This window comes from Cupressus sempervirens, chromosome 5, assembly GCF_028749045.1.
Source record: "Cupressus sempervirens isolate cs-2001-9-10 chromosome 5, ASM2874904v1, whole genome shotgun sequence".
Lineage (NCBI taxonomy): Eukaryota > Viridiplantae > Streptophyta > Pinopsida > Cupressales > Cupressaceae > Cupressus > Cupressus sempervirens.
The window spans coordinates 202,896,572-202,919,069 of record NC_143122.1 but is presented as its reverse complement, the minus strand read 5'-3'; the positions used below and the strand labels follow the sequence as shown (position 1 = coordinate 202,919,069).

Genomic DNA, 22,498 nt, shown 5'->3' with positions numbered 1-22,498 from the left:
TTCTCTAATAATTACTATTACCTTCTTCTCAATCCTGTGTGAATCACAAACATTTTGACTTAAAAAATCAAGCAACTAGTACACCCAAAAAGGGGAGAATAATTTTGAAAAATTCAAATGGAAATCAATATTTCAAAAATACCAAATTAGATCAACATTGAATCAAAAACACAGCTTAGTTCATTAATTCATGTAAACTTGTATACTTATTGTTAAATAACAGGCATGTACCTCTGAATATTTTGGAGTGATTACAAAATTAGAACTGTATACGAATACTTTGACTGTAAGCAGTGATTTAGGCATCTTACAACTAATGACCAAAGACTACAAGAGAAACTAAAATAACTACCAAGCAGAAAAACAAATTGTTTTTCATGACCCTTATTATCTGTAACATATTATGGGCACTTAGAGCAAGACAGCTGCACAAAAAACTAAAACAGAGAGCTGTTACTTGATTTGTAGTTGTGGTCATTTAATTGGACTCAAAGGATAAGATTCAACTGTCACCATAATAGCCACACCCAAAAATAGATGAAAAGCTATTACTAAACAAATTATCATTTAACTACTTGAGTAACAGCTCTCCATATATTTTTACATGTGGCTGTTATGGCTAACGGTTGAATCTTCACTATTTATTCTAATTAAATGATGACAACTACAAAAATCAAGTAACAGCTCTTGTTTTATGTTGTTATGCAGCTGTCTTTGGCCTAAATTTTAAGAGCCTATACTATGTAACAGATATTATGAATCGTGATAAACAATTTATTTTGTCCATCATAGTTATTTTAGTTTCTCTCTTAGCCTTTGATCATTAATAGTAAGTTGCCTAAATCACTGCATACACAAAAAGTATTAGTCTATGGTTCTTGTTTTGTAATCACTATAAAAGTATTCAGATGTACATGCATATTCTTTAACCATAAGAATTCAACTTGAGAATAAACTTGACTAATCTTAGTTAGTTTAATAACTAACAAATTCTATTCCTCCTTGGACACCGATTAAAAGAAACAATTCAAGGCCGACCTAGATAGGGACATGTCCCTTCTAGGGACATGCCTTTTGGTTGTAATATTTATATGGGGTATGTTTGTGGAAAAAGGACACACAAATAATATGTGGTCTGCTCTGTTAGCAATTCTGCCCTATCCAAATTATTGCAGAGATAAAACATTTTCAGAATAGTATTTATACTATTGGTAACACTTCTTGCAAGTCTGAATTATAGAAGATCATCTTCAGCAAGCAATAAAAGGTACCATCTCAATCTGATTTATAATAGAATTTGCAAAAACTTTACATAGCATCAGAGCTCTAGTAGTCGAACCTAGTCTCTACAAATTGACAATCGCACTTTATATATCTAGCAACATCCTTCTATCTTCAATGGCAAGCACAATCAGACCCAAGGACAGGTTTGATGGAAAAGAACACTTCATTGCTTGGAAATTCAGAATTATGATGATTCTTGATGACAATAATATAAAACAATTTATTGATAAAGCATCCAAGCAACTTAATGTTGAACATAATAAAACTATCTAGAGTAAAGGAAACAAGGAAGCCATGCAAATCATATTAGATGGGTGAAAAATGAAATAGTACCTATCAAGCAAAGCATGGGTAATTGATAGTGGATCATCTCGACACATTACAAGATACAACTAAGTACTAGATTCGATATCAGAAGAAGTTGATGGCGAAGTTACCTTCGGTGATAATTCCTCTCATTCAGTCAAAGAAATTGGGAATTGCACCTTCAAACTGAAGTCAGGTATTTCTCTACATCTCACAAGAGTACTCTATGTACTAAGAATAAAGAGGAATTTAATTTCTGTTACAACACTTGAAAATGATGTAAATAATGTTACATTCATGGACGGTAAAGCAATGACCTGGTCTAAGAACTCTTCATTCAAGAAATCAAAGTTGATTGGTCAAAGAAAGAGATTCTTGTATGAACCAAATACAGAACCTAGTCAACCTATTCAAGCCTTAATTCATGAAGCTGCTGATATAAACAAAATATGTCACATCTCAATTTCAAAGCCTTATCAACTATGGAGAAGATGGTAACTGGTTTACCTAAGTTGAATAAAGATCATTCAAGCATATGCAGAGGATATGCTATAGGTAAGAACACCAAAAGTCCATTTCATGATAGCACTAGAAAAACTAACAATGTTTTGGAATTAGTCAACTCATATTTATGTGGACCTATGTTTGTTCCTTCCCTTGGAGGATTTCGGTACTATATACTTTTTGTAGATCACTTCTCTAAGAAAGCATGGATCTCCTTAAAAGACTTAACGAATTCAAAACCTTAACTAAAAACTTATCAAGACGCAAAATTAAGACTCTTAGGATTGATAATGGAGGGGAATATACTTCAAATTTGTTTAAAGAGTTTTGTAAAGTAGGAATTAAGAGGAAGTATAGTGTTCCTTATAACCCACAGCAAAACGGGGTAGCAAAAAGGAGGAATAGAACAATTATAGAAGCAGCAAGAGCTATGATATTTGATCAAAATTAAGAAAACAACACTTTGGGCTATTAAGACTGTGGAGGAAGCACAAGACTTCGTTGCACCATCTGGAACCTTCAGAGAAAGCAAAAGACCCAAAACATTTTCTAGTTATGCAACAAACATGAGTGATTTATCTAAATCAAAACCAACTAATGTTTTAGATGCTATTAAGCATACAGCTTGGAAAGATGCTATGATGGAAGAATATCAATCCATTATTAAGAATGATGTTTGGGAAATCGTTCCAAGACCTGAAGGAAAATCTGTTGTTTCCTCTAAGTGGATATTTAAAATCAAGCATATTGCTGACAATAGCACTGAAAAATATAAAGCCAGATTCGTAGCCAAGGGATTCTCTCAGAAAGAGGGAATTGATTATGAAGAAACCTTTGCTCCTATTGCCAGACACACCTCTGTAAGAGCAGTCCTAGCAATCGCAACATCAAAGGGATGGAAAGTACATCAAAGGGATGTAAAAACAGCATTTCTAAATGGAAAGATTACAGAAGAGGTATAGTTGGAACAACTTGAAAGATTTAAAACTCATAACCCTAAAATCTTTGTTTGCAACCTCAAAAAGTTTAGGATTCTCCAAGAATGAAGCTGATCCAAAACCCTATTACAAAAAGAATAAAGATGATATGATAATTTTGATACTATATGTTGATGATTTACTAATAACAAGTGATGATCATCTCATAGATCAATGCAAGAAAGATCTAATCAAAGAATTTGAAATGAAAGATTTAGGGCTCCTTCATTATTTCCTAGGACTGGAAGCATGGCAGAATTTTGATAGCATCATACTTAATCAAGAAAAGTATACATTAGACATCTTGAAGAAATTTGGAATGTCGAATTGCAGACCTATGTCTTCTCCAACGGAGACTAATCTACACAAACTTAAGGAAGCAGCTGCAGAATCACCCTCCATAGATTCTACCCTTTACAAAGAGATGATTGAGTCTCTTATGTACTTGGTAAATACAAGACCTGATATTTGCTATGTTGTTAATGCCTTAAGTCAGTTTATATGTGAGGCAAAGGAGGTTCACCTAGTTGCAGCCAAACACATCATGAGATACTTACAAGCCACTCTTAATTTTGGGCTCAAGTATGAGAAAGTTGACTTGGACTTAATTGGATACACAAACTCAGATTGGGCTGGAAGTGTTACTGATAGGAAAAGCACTTTAGGATGTTGTTTCAGTTTAGGCTTAGCGATGATATCTTGGATATGCAAAAAGTAGGCATCAGTAGCACAGAGTTCCACAGAAATTGAATATACTGCCACAGCAATGGCCTCTCGAGAAGCAATCTGGCTCAGAAAGTTATTTATAGAAAGTAGGCATCAATAGCACAAAGTTCCACATAAGTTGAATATACTGCCACAGCAATGGCCTCTCGAGAAGCATCATACTTAATCAAGAGAAGTATACATTAGACATCTTGAAGAGATTTGGAATGTGGAACTGCAGACCTATGTCTTCTCCAATGGAGACTAATCTACACAAACTTAAGAAAGCAACTGCAGAATCACCCTCCATAGATTCTACTCTTTACAAAGAGATGATTGAGTCTCTTATGTACTTGGTAAATATAAGACCTGATATTTGCAATGTTGTTAATGCCTTAAGTCAGTTTATATGTGAGGCAAAGGAGGTTCTCCTAGTTGCAGTCAAACACATCATGAGATACTTACAAGCCACTCTTAATTTTGGGCTCAAGTATGAGAAAGTTGACTTGGACTTACTTGGGTACACAAACTCAAATTGGGCTGGAAGTGTTACTGATAGGAAAAGCACTTCAAAATGTTGTTTCAGTTTAGGCTCAGCAATGATATCTTGGATATGCAGAAAGTAGGCATCAATAGCACAAAGTTCTACAAAAGTTAAATATACTGCCACAGCAATGGCCTCTCGAGAAGCAGTCTGGCTCAGAAAGTTACTTGTGGGATTATTTGGTCGACCCATGAATTTTACTATTATTCATTGTGATAATCAGAGTTCCATCAAGCTTTCTGTGAATCCAATTTTTCATGACAAGTCCAAGCATATTGAAATTCCTTACCATTATGTAAGAGATATGGTAGATAGGAATACTGTCGAATTAGAATACATTTGCACTGCAGATCAAACAGTAGATATTCTTACCAAACCTCTCTCTCGAGTGAAGATAGATCACTTCAGGAAAAGACTTGGTATAGTTGAATTGTAATACATTTGTATTCTTTAATTATTATTAATTTTGATTTAAAATTATTATTGTCAAGCTATTGACTATTATGGGCTTCACCATTTGTATTCATTATTTAAGAGGTGACAATCTCTAAGATAATGAACACTTGTATAAAAGACATTATGAGAGATGACAATCTCTTACATAATGTGTTGAACAATAGAGAACTATTGTCAAATATAGATGAGTTTAAGATCATATTGTAATGTAGACATTTCTATGTCTATGAGTCACAACTTAAATAAATGAAAAATTTAATCATTTTCCGAATTTTATCCTGTGTTCTAGTAGTTCTTAACTCAGGAACATGTTGTGATATAGGACTGTCAGTACCTACGATTTACAACTTGGATAAAGGAAGAATTTAATCATTCTCCAAATTTTATCCTATATATTGCATTCCATGAAATATCAATATCACTAGTATAAGTGATAAGTCATATCACAAGTATAGTAATATGACATAGTATCATGTGTTCAATGATACCAGATGCTTAGAAGATTCAAATAGATATAAAGTATCAATCTATGCTTATTCATCTTAATTGATGATGCTAGATATGTTACCTCTCAGTATGATTATCAAGTTAAAAGGGAGTGTTAATTTTGTAACTTCAAACTCATACTGGTCTGATGATACAAATCGTGCAAATCTGATTATGCATAAATGCTTTACTAATGAAGGCATGTATATATATAATTGTCTAGTCTTCAGTTATGATTGGTGTCTCCCTTCAGGGTAATGTTATTTGAGAATAAACTTGACTAATCTTATTTAGTTTAATTACTAACAAATTCTATTTCTCCTTGGACGCCAAATAGAAGAAACAATTATGGGCCAACCTAGATAGGGACATGCCCTTTGGTTTTAGTATTTATATAGGGTATGCTTGTGGATAAAGGACACGTGAATAATATATGGTTTGCTCCTTTAGCAATTCTGCCCTATCCGAATTATTGCAGAGATAAAACATTTTCAGAATAGTATTTATACTATTTGTAACACTTCTTACAAGTCTGAATTATAGAAGATCATCTTCAGCAAGCAATAGAAGGTATTATCTCAGTCTGATTTATAGCAGAATTTGCAGAAACTTTACACTCATTTCCAATATACTTGGTTTGTGATTTGGATTTCTCAATTCTCTCTTGGAGAGTTATTCTTGAAAGCTTCAGCTTTCAGCAGGTGAGAGGACAGAAACCTTCAAGCTTGGGCAGCGGACAAAAAACCCATTGTTAGTTGAAGACATCACACAGGCCTTTCACATTGTATTCCAGGTTCATCTTTCCTAATACCCAATCTTGTTGTACTTTCTGTATCTACGATTGGATTTCTAGCTTATTTTAATTTAAAAACTTCAATGTTCTGCTGAATATTTTAATGCAATAATATTTTGGGACTGCTTTATCTTATTGGAGTTTGCTGGAAAAATCTGAAAATCATTGCATAAAGTTATTTATTTAAAATTTCCGAGTTTCCATTGAGGGTTTCGAAGCAAATATCTTGTTAGGGATATTACATTGTGTTTTAGTTTTTTATTCACCTTAATCAGATAGGGAACTGTTACTCAATTTTGTTGTTATATGATAATCAGAATCAAGAGGAGAATATTCAACAGTTACTTGTAAAAACGTCAATTGATAGAGAAAATAGTCCCTGGGAATTCAAATCTCCATATTTGTAGCAGTAAAACCTAAATTTGTTCTTGTTTAATTGAACTTTGAACCATATTGTTGTCCCAGAAGAAGTGCAAAAAACAAAAAAATTACATGCTAGTGTAGAATATTTTGAGAACATTGAATATTTGAGAGATGCACTTCTGGATTAGATTGTGTGTTATATTTTTTGTCACATTAGTTAACATTGAATATGCCATGCACAAGCATCCACCCACTGCTAGCACTTATAATTTGGAAACCTGTGCTTTAAGAATAACTATGCAAAGGCAACCAAGGGATAATTGGACTCTGGAAATCTCTGTTTTTTTAATTTTCTGAATGGCATTATTTACTACTTTGTTATCCTCCAGCATTCACTGCAAATCTTGACTGTTTTTGTCATTTAGCTGCTAAAGATATAAAGCCAAAACTTTGTACAGAAGTTGCAAACTTAGATCATTCTAATCACATTACTTGGAAGGCTTTCGAGACGTGAAAACACTAGTACATTCAACTGGGTTGAACTTCTTTTTTTAGTCTAACACCTGACATAAACTAAGTAAAAGATATTTTTAAGGGTGACCCTCAGAATCAGGAGGACTAGAGAACTGATCAACTATTTACAGGACAGCTTCTTACACAAGCAGAAAGCATTTAGTCCTCCTCACTTCTTGAGTCAGATCATGGTTCTACTATAATTAGCTACTTTGGTTAATGGTATGTTAAAGTAGTCTGAATTTCTGAAAGAGCATTCTGTTCTACAGTTTTTCAAATTTTACAATGTCCTTGTTTTATTTGAGCTCTGAGAGAAACTCTTCACAGTTATGTGATTGCAAGCTAACCCTGCTTGAATGTATTTTTCCCCTTCCTTAATATTCTTCTCTTTCCAACAATCAAATAAAAAAAGATGGTGGTTTCAAAGCTCAAAGAGGTGAGTGTAATCTGTTAACAAGATATTTGTGTCTTTATGCTTCTAGGCATGTGATGTATTTTATCTTTTTAAATTTTTAATATTTCTCCATGTAACTTCATTTCCCCACCATTACATGTGTGTGGTCTCACCAAGAATTTTGAAGAGGTTTCTTAAAATATTCGGTAATAGAAGTTAAAACAACCTTATAAATTGAGATCAATCAAAATAATAAACAGCACCATAATAGTCCTTCCGAAGGATTAAGCAATGATTATTCGACATTTTATGGGAAAGAAAGCACTAATTACCTGACTGGTCAGAGGCTGACCATATCCATAAAACAAAAAATGATAAACCATGGTAAGAATGTGTGCTTCCAATACAGATTACTTGACATGCCAAGGGCACTAATTACAAAGTTTAATCACTAAAGATCCCTAACTATGAATGTTAAACCTGAAGATTTCTTTCTCAACGAAGAGTGCAAGAAAAGCAAGTCACAAGGTTGCGCTCGCAATTTTGCAACAACTGCTTCTTCTGTCAATCCATCCTCAAAAGAAAATGTTTGCATTGTCTCTAAGACTGAAATAAAGCAATAGCCACGTGCTGAATGGGATATGCCTGCAATAGTAAAATAGGCATTATAAGTTAGAACATCAATGGTTAATTCTTTGTTTAATCAATTGTTTTCTGTCTAGCAGATGAATTTAATTTATGACCAATGAATACTAAAATATTCATTAGCAAAAATTAGACACAAATAGATGCTGTCAATGTTAACTGAATATGATTCCCTTATCAATTCCACAACAACAGGGAGCAAAAGAGAAGTGGAGAGAAAGAAGCAGATATATTTATATATGCAAAATTTGAAACAATGCTTTGATTTATAATTGACGAGGCTGTGCCATATCATGAATTGAGAATTTAACTTTCATCCAACCATTATTTGTTTTGTGTATTGAAAGCTTTCATGAGAAATTTAATCAGTCTTTCTTTGAGATTAAGATGCTGGGGTGCAGGATTTGGAGGACAGCAAAAAGTGAGATTTTAATGATGGCGAAGTTGAAAGCTATTTAAAACTAATAACAAAATTAACAATTTGAAAAAATAAATTACAAAAGAAGTAAAATAATTACAATTTGTCATTTATGACAATTTTATGCAAGCGATGAGGAAAAGAAGCTGAAAATTAGACAAAGTTTGACAACTGGGCAAAATGATCCAATGAACAACAAGAAGCATCTGAAAGACAACATTTGTATCATTATTTAATATTTATTACTCAAGTTCAACATACAAAGTACAAATTACCACACAAAATAGACTGGCTAGTTCATCTCATTTGTCCAATGCAAACGTTGACTACTTTTCATTACTCAAACCAATAGAATCATCTTGTTCCTACCACTAGACACCTAAGAACCCTATTGTTAGATTGTGGTGACTGATCAAGAAAGTATTGTACATACTTCATAAATAGTGGGGTTCGGGGCATCGCCCCGAAAAAAAATTTTGGGCAGTAGCCGACATATTATGGCCGACATATGGCCGAAATGTTATAACCCTAAAGCAGTTTAATACTTGTATAAAAGGGCTTAGGGTTGGGTATTTTTGATTATGTTGTGATGCGAAATTGGTCCTTGCGGCGGTATTGAGCTGTAAGGGATTACGGATTGTAATCAGGTTGTAATCACTAGATTGTAATAAGATCGGACTTGTTGTTTGGTGGACGTAGCCCAGGGATTGGGTGAACCACGTTAAATCTTGGTGCCTTGTGTTCATTTCTGTGTGTTCTATTATTTTCTGTTATTGATTATATTTGCATGTAGTTTTTTTCTGTCCGTGGTTTATCCTAACACCTATATGCACAACTTAATCATTATCAATTTGTATCATTTCCATAGGCCATACATGCCACCATGTTGTTAGACTCTCCTTGCACCAAATCATTTCATGATCAATGAGACGAGGCACTATGTATAGCAAAGGGGCTATCTACTCTCCAAGATAGTCAGCATATTCCTCTTGATGGAGTGGTGAAATTCATCAAAAACTGAATGGCTAGTATGCATATTATTAATTAAGGTTCATAATCACCACTAACTCATCAAGTCAGGTCTATTTATTCCACCTATGTTGGATCAATGCAGCTTCCTTTGTATTGTACATCTCCTCATAGGCCCTCTCAAAACCCCTCTTCACCTCAACATCATCTATTGGTTGAACTATAAAAGGCCTCTATATGTACCATTTTGGATTCAATATATGGAAAACAATTAGCGGACCTCTTGAGCTTCTCCTATCATAAGGTCCCTGACAAGATTATTAGCTTATATCCACTAAAAATATTGCAATCATCTCAAATCCTAGATCTTTTTTCTCACCAATATCTCAACTTCACCTCAATAAGGATAATAAAAATAATTGGCAATATATTTGTGGCTAGCAAACCAAATTACAATTATATGTAATATCCTACTACATATTTTTACCCAAATTTTCTCACAAATAATTTCAGAACACAATAGATAATTTATGCAATTTAAAACCAGAAAATAACCATTTAATTACTCAAAAAAATCTAAGAATTTTCTATTGCATTATAAACCAACAATACAATAACCTGCATAGAAGTCCAATCTTAGAAACAACAACTAAAGTTAGATTGGAAACACACAGAAAAGAACTCGTAACTGCAAATGTGAACTTTGATGTGAATTCACTACCAATGTTGAACCACGTCAGAATCTGATCCAACAAGTAAACCCTAAAGGTTTCCGTCCTCGAGTTTTGAACATGAAGTTGAACACTTCGTAGATTTCTACAACAAAAACTCAAGACCAAAATCAATATCCAAGCATATCCAAAATGAACTCCTTTTTTAAGGACCCAGCCTATGATTCTTCAACTTCCCCATTCCCATTCTTGTCCTTTTGCCAATTCGTGTCTTATTAACTCTTGTTATAATATTAAATTGTCTTTAATAATTCTACATTAAGTCTTCCATAAGTTAAGATTAATATATATGTGGGTTGGCCTATTAATTCCCTAATGTCCTAGTGAAGGGGGCATTACAGTTCTCCCCCCTTGAGATTGTTTGACCTCAAACAATCATGATTTTGTGAATCAATACTAGGATCCCATATCAATCTGCAAGTAGCTTTGTAGCCCAATCTGAACGCACATCCAGCTACACTGTGAAGCAAGGTGTCCAAATGCAACTCTTCTATCAATAAGATCTCTAGATCTCAGTCAACATGAGGAATATTGTAACTTTGGCCTCTTGTGTTAATCTTATCACAACTGTGTCAAGTCTCAAATAGTGAAGCAATTCATCATAGTCCACGTAATGCAAAATAAACATCCAATTAACTCTTGGATCACAAATCTACTTGTCAACACGATCCTAGGTGTAGAAATTGATGACCGGTCAATCACCAACCTCCTAAATCAGCCAGCAGAACAAGTACATGTCAAACACACAACCCACAAGCAAGGAAACCAACTCATCATGTCTCAAGATGTTGCAATCACAACTTGGATCAGCATCAAGAATGTCAACACTATGTCACTCTACCAGAAAGGTAAACATCTCATATGGGACTTCCCTTAACTAAAAATGAGTCCACGGATCTGCAAACGACTCAATACTCCTTGTAGACCATGCTAACTTTAAAAATATAATGATAGACCAAGTAGGAAAACCATTGATAATTGAAGAAGGCATGTAGATAAAATCACCAACAAATAAATAAATAGCTGCCATCTCATGAAGACTCGATGATATATCTCTAAATAATTTGTGGAAACCATCAATATAAGAACAATTCTGAATTTTCAGCACCAAAATAAGTATCATCACTCCAATCAGCATCTTTGCAATGAAATGATCACCATCACTCGTAGTTTCAAAAGTGGAATCACTTGGTTCATTTTTATCCACATGATAATGTGAAGATATATAATTGTTGATATACAAATCCGAATTCTTGTGGTTGACAAGTCAGATTTGTACAATCCTATCAATACTTCTCATATTCTAATGCAGGCTATACTCCCAAAAGACTAGAGCCTTTCAAAATACAAGAAACTGCAAACAAGGATTGTTATGGTGTTGAAAAGAACACAACTATGGTTGGAAAAGGTGGTGTTTAAAAGGTTTATAAAAAGGTACGACCAAAGGCAAGAGAGCATACCAATTCACATTCAATAGGGATCTCTTCTCCTATAGATCCTACCACTACAAAATAGATTACAACTCCAAATAGTGATGATCAAGATGAGCCACCCGAAAAGAACAAAACTCCTAAAAAGACTCATGGAGATGACTCAATAAAGGATATAGGAATAAATGAGCTGGAAGAAAAAGATGCAAACAAAGAAAACGACGAACTTGAAAAAGAGAAAGGAAAAGAGAGAAGCTAATAAAAATAAAGGTAAAGAGAAGACAGGTGAGGATGAACAAGAAAGTGGAATTGTGGAAGTTGATTCCCTATCCATTTACAAGATACTGAAGAGACTCCTAAGAAAAATGAGTCTCCATTACCAATCAGTGGTTTGGTGAGGACTACAAGTCCTTTCATTGCTCGATTTGCTCATCTTTCTCTACCCTTTCCCCCTTGTTTGTCCAGATGAGGCTCGACTACCACTACCTTCTTTGCCATAAGAAGTGGATGTTCTTCACGATGCAATGTAGATCCCTCTATGCCTCACTTATGTAGTCTCGAAAGCTCTTCTGACATACCAAGTTCCCTCGTGATCCTCCCCCTCCCTCCCACCTTGGATTACAACTCCCTGCTTTTCAAAACCTCCACTCTCTACAAGATTCTCAGCCAAACTGTCGGCACTGTCGTACTAGAGGGCAAACCAAATTTCATAATGAATTTCAAACCATAGACCATAGCCAACTCTACAAACTATCATTGAAGAGGCTCGGCACCACTTGGCAAAAGTTTACTAGTACTTTGTTGACATTTGCAAAGCTTTTGACTTTGTTCCTCGAACGGCTCTCTTCCAGAGACTTAGGAACATTGCGATTTCAAAGACTATTTTGATAGCTATCATGAGGTTCTATGAAAGTGTGTGAGCAAGTTCAGGACTCTGCAAGGAATTTCGGAGCCTATTCAAAGCACCATCGAGGTGAAGCAAGGGTGCCCTCTCTCCCATACTCTCTTCGGTATCTACATCAATGAGCTCGAGACATTCCTCTGGGACTTCTTGCTTCCCGGTGATGACTACTACTTGCACCAAGTTTTGATATCCATTTTGCTCTTTGCCGACAACGTGGTTCTTTTTGGCTTCTTCTCCAGAGGTGATTCAGTGGCTTCTTGATGGTTTTGCCTCCTTCTGTGATTCACAGCAGTTAGTTGTGAACCTAGTCAAGACCCAAGTGATAATTTTCAACTGCTTGAAAACCTCATATCTCCATTTTTACTTTTAGGGCATTGAGATTGAGATCACTTCCTCCTGTACTTACTCACGGGTTAAGTTCTTTGAAACCCCGTTTCAGCTTTAGACTTGCCATGCAACTCTAGGTCAACAAGGGGCTTAGTTCCCTTGCTATGCTTGAGACACAGTGCTTCATACATCACTTTCAGGATACCATGACCAAGATGTGACTCTTGGACTCCTTGGTCAAACCGACTGTCCTCTATGGCTTTATCATTTGGGGGCCCTCTCTCCTAGAATTTGATTGGGCTTTGGTTGAGAGTCCAAACCTCTTTTCGACACATCATCATATATCCCCACCCCCTACAATATCATCTTGGTCAAGTTTGGTGCTCATTCTTTTAGGCTTAGGACTATCTTTGAATTAGTTTGCTTTCTCCATTAGCTTTGGGGCTTTGATGACTCTTATGAGGGCATTTAATATATTCTTATCTAGCGTATTGCTCTTCCAAAGTGATTGTGGGGTCTGATCCTATTGGCAATGCTCAATGTTTGTTTGCCCAAGCCTCTGCTCTTCTAGGTTCAACTCAGATCATGATGGTCACCCTTCCCCCTTTCAGTTTTCTTTGGATGGCCCCGCTCACCTTCTTCCCTCTTAGCATGAGCTAAACGAGCACATCAAGGCCAACATCTATAGATATTATCATGACATGGAGTAACCCTCCAAGGGGCTGCTCCTAAAGATGGCTTTCTATGTTGAGCACAACATGGATATACAATATGGGATCATTATTTGCCCTTGGCACCTCACCCGCCGTTGAAGTCATGCCCTATGCATCTTCGTGGGCTCTTTTAAGGTGGGCTGCCATTGGCTATGTCTAGAGACAGACATCATATTGACAAAGAGGATAGGAATTTTTGCCCCTGACTGCTTAGGGAGGAGGAGAGAGACACCCATTTTGTTTTTCGCTACTGCATCTACTATGAGGGGAGGTTCTGTTGCTTCTTCAAAGGATGTAGAAGCCTATCATCTTTCTTCAAATAAACTAATCAGCAATGTCTTGCCTTTTATCTCCAAGAGGCCATGTTGCTTCATGGCCAATCTCTTAAGCTTCAATTCCTACATAGTTAGACTTCACACCAACTCATTACGTCCTCCACTCTTCAGTCTCTTTTCTTTGGGACAAAGAGGTTGCTCGGTCATTCCTTGAGTTACACCAAATCTTTAAGATCCCGTAGAGGGTACATTCGGCACCATTACCCTACCTCCAACGGCTCCTTGAGACAGCCTAAGGCACATACACACACACCTTTGCCTTGGAACATATCTTTCAGTTCTAAACTACTTCTTGCCTATGAGGAGTACTTAAGTGTTTTTTTCTCTATCTTTTCAGTTTCCTGTTTTGTTCTTTCCGTGAACAACATTTTGTGCTTTGTTGTTGGCTACAACCTTGTTGTTCACTTTTTAGTCCCTTACACCTTTTTGTGGTCTCTTGTTTGATATTAATGAATTTATCTTATCTCAGCTCAATGTCAACTCATTTGAAGCCCCTTTTGATACTCCCTCTCATGCTCGAAAGACAATGGGGAGTAAAGTACAAGATAAAAGTTACTTTGAGAGGACTACCTGATGCAGGAGCATCCTAGGTGTAAAGGCAATCTTGCATCACCCAAAAAAAAATTACAATTGTGTTTTTAACAAGGGTTGATTCAATGAAGAGTTACTATTTGTGGAAGCATATTATTTTTAGTAAGTTGGTCATATGAGCTCAAAATGTTCTAATTTCACAAGTAGGAGTTAATCCTAGATATATTGACCCACCGATTGAATTTTATTGCCATATCATATGTATTGGTGAAGTTATTGCAGATTTTCAATATGAATTTTCAGTATAAAAACTTCAAGCTCAATTTTGAAGGCCTTATAGGCTCTAAAACAAGGTCAAACTTCATTTCCAAACACTTGCACTACCAAATGTTGAAGAACAAGAGCTTTCATTTTCAAAAAGGGGTTATAATAGCCAATCAGATCAATGGTATGTAAGTTATGGTCTCTGAAAGTTGCGCTACCTGAAAGTATAATTTGTAAATTGTATTGAGTCGATTGTATGTAATAAAATGTAGTAAAATAATATAATTTTAGGTTTGATCAACCTCAAGAGTTAGGGTTAAGTGTCTAGAAACTTTCCGGACAGTGGAAAATGCCTATATAAAGAAGTCTCGTAGGTTGTCTAGGAACGTTTTGGGTATTGGTTTGCAGCTTTGTCTTGCAAAATATTGTAAAGAAAATGCCCATGTGGCTTTCCATATTGTACTACTGAAATTTGTAATTCCATACTTTTGGAGATATTAAGAAGCCCATATTTTCTTCTCACAACAAATTGTTGTTTTTCTATTTCTATTATATGTTTGTGGAATTAAGGGGAGCACCCTTCATCAAGTAGTATTAAACCAAGAGTTCCTAAATATGTAGACAGATCACCGAATGTAAAGCAATTTGCACGAAGACCAAGCTTTGAGCTGAGTGTGTAGACAGATCACCCATTGTGAGGCAATTTGCACCAGGATCATGGTTCAGGGTTTCAGCGAAAAGTGCAAAAATGCCTCCATGAAGGGAAAGTGGCAAAAGAGTTGGAGTTGTGCCGCCAAAGGTTAGAACCCTCCAGAGGCAAATGCAAGCATTGCAAGAATAGATTCGCAAAGGGATTAATCTTGTCGTAAGAAATGATAGTGAGGATGAAAGAGAAGAAGGAAATGTAGATCAAGTAGAAGAAGACGAAGAGAAAATCACAAGATGGGATCTAATGGTGAATAAATTCAAGCAAAAATTCATTCCCAAGGATTATGAGATTGATTTGCTGAAGAAAGTGCAAGGGTTGAAGCAAGTGAGAAAATTTGTTCAAGAGTAACCTCGTCAGGTTCAAGAGTAACCTCGTCAGGTAAGGCCATGCAAAAGCTAACAAGGAAAAAGTCACCCATTACCTTATTGGATTGGGGTCGAGTATTTAGGAGTTGAGTCTAGTTAGAAAGAACGGTGTCGAAGAGGCATACCATTTTTTCCTAAGAATAGACGAAAAGTTGAATAAGAAGTTTGAGAGCAAGCAGAGTGGAAGAGGTCGCGGTGGAAGATCTAGCGAATGGTCTTATGGAGACCGAAATGAAGAAGGACGAGGCCAATAGAAACAATCAAAACTAGAGCCAAAACAATTTCAATGGTTTCCATGATTAGAATAATAGGGATCAAAGAGGAAGAAGAAGAGGAAGAGGACAAGGACCTGGAACAGAAAGTTTTTGTGGAAGGATAGATAGGAGGACTGAAGCCCAGGCAAGAGTTGCACAGGTAAATAAAGATGTTAAATCATCACATTCTAATGATGCTGAAAGAGAAGAAGTACTACTTAATAGAAGAGTCTTGAGTGTGAGAATGAACCTGATCAACTGAGGAGCTTGTTTCGCACCAAATACAAGTGTGAGGATAAGTCTAGTGATGTGATTATCAATGGTGGAAGCATTGACAATGGTGTCAGCGGAGATGGTTACAAAGCTTAAGCTCAAGAGGCAAAAACACCCACACCCATACCATATTACCTAGGTGTAGGATGACCAAAAGATCATGGTCAAAGAATAGTGCCTAGTGAAGTTCAAGATTGGAAGCTACCATGACAAGGTACTACGCGATACCATACACATGGATGCATGTCATATATTGTTGGGTAGGTCGTGGAAGATTGACCGGCATGTTCTACATGGTGGTCTTGCAAATACCTATTCCCTAACAAAGGATGGAGTGTGACATAAGCTAAAGCCAATAAAGGACATAGAAGAAAACGTATGCAATAATGCTAGAATAAGTTTTGTTGATGAAAGAAAGTAAGAGGGTATGAGGCATAAGCATGTGTTTTGCTATAATTCCAAAAGATGGTAAAGAAGTAGAAGAGGTACCTACAAAAGTTGCAAATTTGTTGGATGAGTTTCCAGATATTGTGTCTAATAATGTACCTAATGAATTACCAGTAGTGAGGAAGATCAGTCATTAGATGGACTTGATTCCAGGAACCACTTTGCCAAATAAGGCAACACACAGAATGACACCAGCAGAAAGTGAAGAATTGAACAGACAAGTATAGGAATTGTTGCAAATTGGGTTGATTTGAGAGAATCTAAGTCCATGTGTTGTGCCAACAGTATTAGCACCAAAGAAAAATGGAGGATGGAGGATGCATATAGATTCTAGGGCTTTCACCAAGATCACAATCAAGTACAGGTTTCCATTGCTGCAGATGGATGATATTATGGATTGTTTAAGCGGACCTGTGTATTTCACAAAGATAGGTCTAAAGAGTAGATATCATCATATTTGGATTAGAGATTAAGGAGATCATAAAAATGGGTGTGGACCAAGCTACAACAGAAAAATATTGTTATAATATAAATGAAGCCCAATGCATCACATAGAAGGAAAGCATCAAGTCCGTGGACCAAGCTGTGTGACCATGAAGTCCGTGGTTGTGGCTCCTCGCTCGACATCCCTATTGACTGGCTAAGCGTCCTAGAAGTGGATGTATCTCCTCCTGTATATGGCATTGGTAATGCCTCCTCTGAGTTTGAATCATCATTGTCCTCATCCTGAATGTCATCCATTATGAAATGAAAATCTATTCCAGCACCCCCTCCATGGCTGGCCTCTCCAAATTATCAACCTCCTCTATCGAAAACAATGGACCTAGCTCTTGTGTTGTCCAATCAGAATAAGGATCTATCTCATCTAGATCAAGTGGACCAAGTACTCTTGAACTTTGTGCCCTTTCTATGTGCAACTTAAGATAATAATGCACATAAACAAGGTCATTAATCCTTTCTTGAGTCAATCTGTTTCTTTTCTTTGTGTGGATGAACTTAAATAAGCTCCAATTGTGCTCACAATGAGATGCATTACAAGTTTGGCACAAGAATCTGAGAGAAAATTCTTTAAATTAGGGGTATTTCCACCCCAAATTGACCACCAACCATCTGCAACACAAAATATAATAAGTTATAAAGCAATGAAAAAAGATAATCAAAAAACACAACTTTCAACTTGCAAAAGTTTTTAAGTTTAAACTGATGGTTTACCTAGGGCTTGACCACCTCTTGCTCTCTTTGCTAACGTAGAAGAGAACAAATTACCCCTTGATTCCATAGACTTGTTGTTCAGTCACAACAAGGTCTCTCTCTGCTTCATTGGATATCATTCTCTCAATGCATCTAGAGAGACCCTCCATGACTTCTCCATTAGGATCTGAATAGGAATCATCAGCCCTAAAACAAACAGAAAATGAAATCAAGTCTTAGTACATAACCTTAAAAAAAAAGTAAAATGACGTCTTAGTAAAATCTCAAGGAGAACCATAGTACTTGAATTTGGGGTTGAGGAAGTAGCCTGCCGCATGAATGGGTTGGTCGAGCATATTGTTCCACCTCCTATCAATTATTTACCAAATGGGGTCAAATTTGAGTCTGTTGGCATGGTAGCAATTTCTAATAGCCTATTTGGCCTTGTCCATGGCCTCATGAAGACATCCCAATGGGGATTGTTGCCCAACACATATGTGCAAGACTCTAACCATGGGCATCTACATTTGAAATTAAAAATATACAAATTAGTTACTATCATAGTAAGTTACATTATTAAACTCAACTAAAACAATAATGTTTTGATTCTAGAAGTAACCTCCACAATCTCAGTAGCCTTTCCAAAAAACTTATCATCAAAGACTATTCATGCTACAACCTCTCCTTCAGGCTTCTTTGAGTACTGTAAAGCAACCAATCAGCATAGACAAACATTTGTTTCAGAGGCAATATTGTGTCGATAATACTTTGCAACATCAAGAACACCGTTGCAAACTTTGCTATAGCGGGTCTCACCAAATCTGTCTTGAGTGATCCTTCTCATCAAACTAAGAACCCATCGTTGATTATAGATATATTTGGTGACTTGCCTTGCATCTTCCACAATTGGACTCACCCATTCAAGTTTTCCTATGTCTTCCAAAAGAAGGTCAAGGACATCTGTTGCACAAGGTGACCAAAAAAGTGTGGGATGCCTCTCTTGGAGGATTTTACCTAAAGATTAGTAAAAACACCACATCATCTTTGCAAGCAACCAATAAATTAATAATGGTTCTACGTCTTCCATCTGTCCACCCATTGATAAAATAGTGCAGTCGTATTTCTTCCACAATTTCTTTTGGTCTTCTATCAATACTCTTGCCCTATCAACCGCATTGTCAAGCAACCTACAAAATTTAGGTGTAATAAAGTGTTAGTAAGAAATAGAAAATACCAATTAAGAGTTAAAATATAACAATAAACTCAAGTGGATTTCAATGATTTACAGTTACTAAATAGTAAAATACTAACTTTCCACTCGAATCCTTGCAAGAAGGGGGCTTGTACCCTTTGCCCTATATGGAAATTGTGTTCACCAAATTCAACCAATAGGGACTATCAGCCACATATATTAAAATGTTGTTGAAAAACCAAAATCAGCTGCTACAATATTAGTTTTCTCATGCACCTCCTTGTTCCATCCAATGCCCTCTAATGATGGTTGTGATCCAATTGTGTTCCTGGACACAAAATAAATCTCTATCCCTGATGCAGATGGTGATGAAGAACTAGGTAATGTAAGAGTGGAACCAACAAAAGACACACTTTGTTTGCGGATCCGCGGGCCACGAAGAAATTCCACTATGTTCTCAAGTGCTTCTTCTTCTTCTTCTTGAATATCAATAGGAGCTCCTTGATATTAGCTATGGCTGCCCTCATAGCTAATTTGCCCCCCTCCCTACTCATTTTTTCCTCTTCAGCAACTGCAAGTAGGGCATTAATGAATCTTTTTTCTTCATCAGTTACCTTGAGATGAGGAGTTGAATCATGTTTCTTTATGCCTGCAAGGTGGTACTTGATGCAGTTTATGCATCCAAAAATAAGTTTTTTGCATGGAATGAATATAACATTACCAACATCATTTGGAGCTTCATAGGCATATCGCCATGTCTTATCTCTTGCATTTTTTAGGCCGAGTGCCTATATATCCAGATGGGCATGGAGTTTGTGGCCACTCTTCCTATGAACTTGTCATGCTTTTTAAATGCTTAACTGCTGCCCTACACATATAAATTTAGAGAAAAATGAATAAACAAAGTTAGAACTTAAATCTATGAGTATGAACGAAACAAACTAAACAAATAGCTAGGGTTTGTTTTTAACTTTTTAAAAAATCTTACATATTCTTCAAAATAAATTGTCAAACATAGAGCTGAATGGCCTTCAAATGATTCAAACATAGAGTTGAAATGCTTTCAAATGATTTAAATTCATTTACTAGCAACAAGTAAACAATAGAACATTTTTTTGAACTATAAAAACAATCTCAGCAAACCTACCTAGGAAAGAGATTTGTCTTCTAAAACCGGTTGGAATCCTCTACAAATCCACTCAAATATGCCTTCAATAGCTTGCAATCACCTAAAAATGCCTTGGAACCCTTCTTCTCTCCCCTCTTCAAGCCTTCAAATGCACAAAACAAAACTGGTGTTGGGAAAAAGAATGTTTTTGGCCTATATCAATGGAAATCATGCGTGGCCGAATTTGTGTAAACAATTGCAAGCTTTTAGGAAAAACTTGCCAATTACTCTACGAGTTTTTTGGGCCGAATGATTTCTGGAATCTGCGATTTGTTTCGTGAAAAACTCACCCAGCAAATAAACTCTCTGATTTGTATCTAATCACAGATTGAATTACAATTTTGCCAACTATGCTAGAAACAACAATTGGAAGACAATGAGTCACAACTTAGAATCCACCTTTTACAATGAGACAAATACAACCAATGGAAGACTAGGAGTCACAACTTAGATCTCCACAAAAATGTCCCTATTAGGATTTGAACCAGGACCTCTACAATGAGAACGTGTTGCTTCAACCAAGCTAAACACCTTGGACCCCAACAAAATAAGTTACTAATATCATACGGAAGTTCAAACATGTCAGTTGTCAGATTGAAAAGAGCGATAACACAAGTAACGCCACTGTTAATGAGATTAAAAGTGAACTCCAAAGTATAATTGATGCGTTATCAGGTGAAAGCACCTCCAACAAAGAGAATTTGGTGCTGCTAGAAAGAATAGATTCTGTATTATTCTGGTATAACGGGCAGCTTGCAAACTTTTTAGCTAGAGTTGATAAAGTACATATTAACAAAGCCCTATGGAAGCTTAGAACTTAAAACATCTTCATCTGTCACCCTAAAAGAATCCTGGTAGTAGTACAAGGTCTGAAAAATTACAAGGATCGATTAGAACATAGTTACAAGACCAAATGGATAAAGCCAATGTGGATTCCCACCAAGCGCCACCTCAAGCATGGCCACTTTCTTTATGCTAATAATGTTTTAATATTCTAGAAATTCTCATGTATTTAAAACTTTATTCAAATGATTTCTTTTAAGAATCAGTTTTTAAAAGACTTTCGGTTGTTACAAATTAAGACATTATAAATATGTAGTTAATGGACTATTGAAGGGTCTGAAATTTTTTATCCTCGTTCCATTGCAGTGCAAGGGTGAGACTAGATCAGAGGGAAGATCAAAGAAAATTTGCTGTGCTTCAAAGAAATTTTGTGTCTGTGTGCATGGAAATTGAATATTTGCTTAGATGCTTTTATGTTAGCTTAAGCAATTTTGAATGTCATTTCCTTTGTGAATACTGTCATTCATATAAGTAATGTTCATCTATCTTGAGGTTTCAATAAGCCTTTAGTTTTAAAGTTTGAAGATTTTCATTGTTTTATTAATATTTTAATCTCTGCATTGGATATTAGTGGTGATTACGTTCAAGAAGTCCTACAGCCTCTGATGTTAATGTTGATGTTTTCAGATTATTCTATTTATTTTGAATTTTTTCCATAGTTGTGGCATAGTGATAAGCAAGTGTTAGTTGCCTTTACTACTTCCCATCTGAGCGTACTTCATTTTAAAAAATTGGGAAATTTAAATACTTTATCATACCAAGGGAGCTGTGCCTTATCAGAATTTAGAGGGAAACTAATTAACAGTTTACCCAAATGTTTGTTAATAGTTTGTCTTTATTTTTGCAAAAAAATATAGTCATTTGTTTATTACTTCAAGAAAGAAAAATCTGTTAACCAACAATGTTTCTCCCTCATCATCAGTTTCCCTCTGCAGAACCTCATTTTTGTCAATCTGCTTCCATCGCATCCATTGTCTTGAATGAATGCAATTATCTCAGCAAGATCAAAAGCATGTGGTGTTAAGGCCTCTGCTTCCTCTTTGAGAGGTGCTCCACTATGAGCGATTCTTCACACTGCTACACATGCAAATACAAGTTTTGATGTTTCGTCTTGCATGCTACTAGAACGCACACATGTGCCAAAATTGAAACTTATACTACATCTCCAATGAAAACCGAGAAAAGAAACTACAGGCTAAGGAAGCATGCCAAGAAAACATGATTAGTATGTGACTATCAAGTTTCACATATAAGAAAACAAATAGAGGCATATAAAGACAAACCAACGAAGAATCAACCATCATAAGTCAAACATTGTCGTGTATCAAAAAAAAAACCTCAATTGTAATTATATACAAAACTCATTGGGCACAAACCAATATAATATCACCATTTACGAAAATTGTGCTGCAACCTAAAAATGGTGATATCCTTTAAACGGAACAACAGAAAATAAATTTCAAA

At 35.9% G+C, this 22,498-nt stretch overlaps 1 protein-coding gene across 3 annotated transcripts in view; it reads right to left on the bottom strand.

The window, feature by feature from the left end:
- MSH1 (MUTL protein homolog 1) overlaps positions 1-22,498 on the bottom strand; it is a 255,585-nt gene that overhangs the window by 150,562 nt on the left and 82,525 nt on the right. For all 3 annotated transcript variants that reach the window (XM_089829144.1, XM_089829143.1, XM_089829145.1), the window contains exon 9: positions 7,806-7,970. In XM_089829144.1, the coding sequence (XP_089685270.1) occupies positions 7,806-7,970 (165 nt within the window). The remainder of the gene's footprint in view (positions 1-7,805; positions 7,971-22,498) is intronic.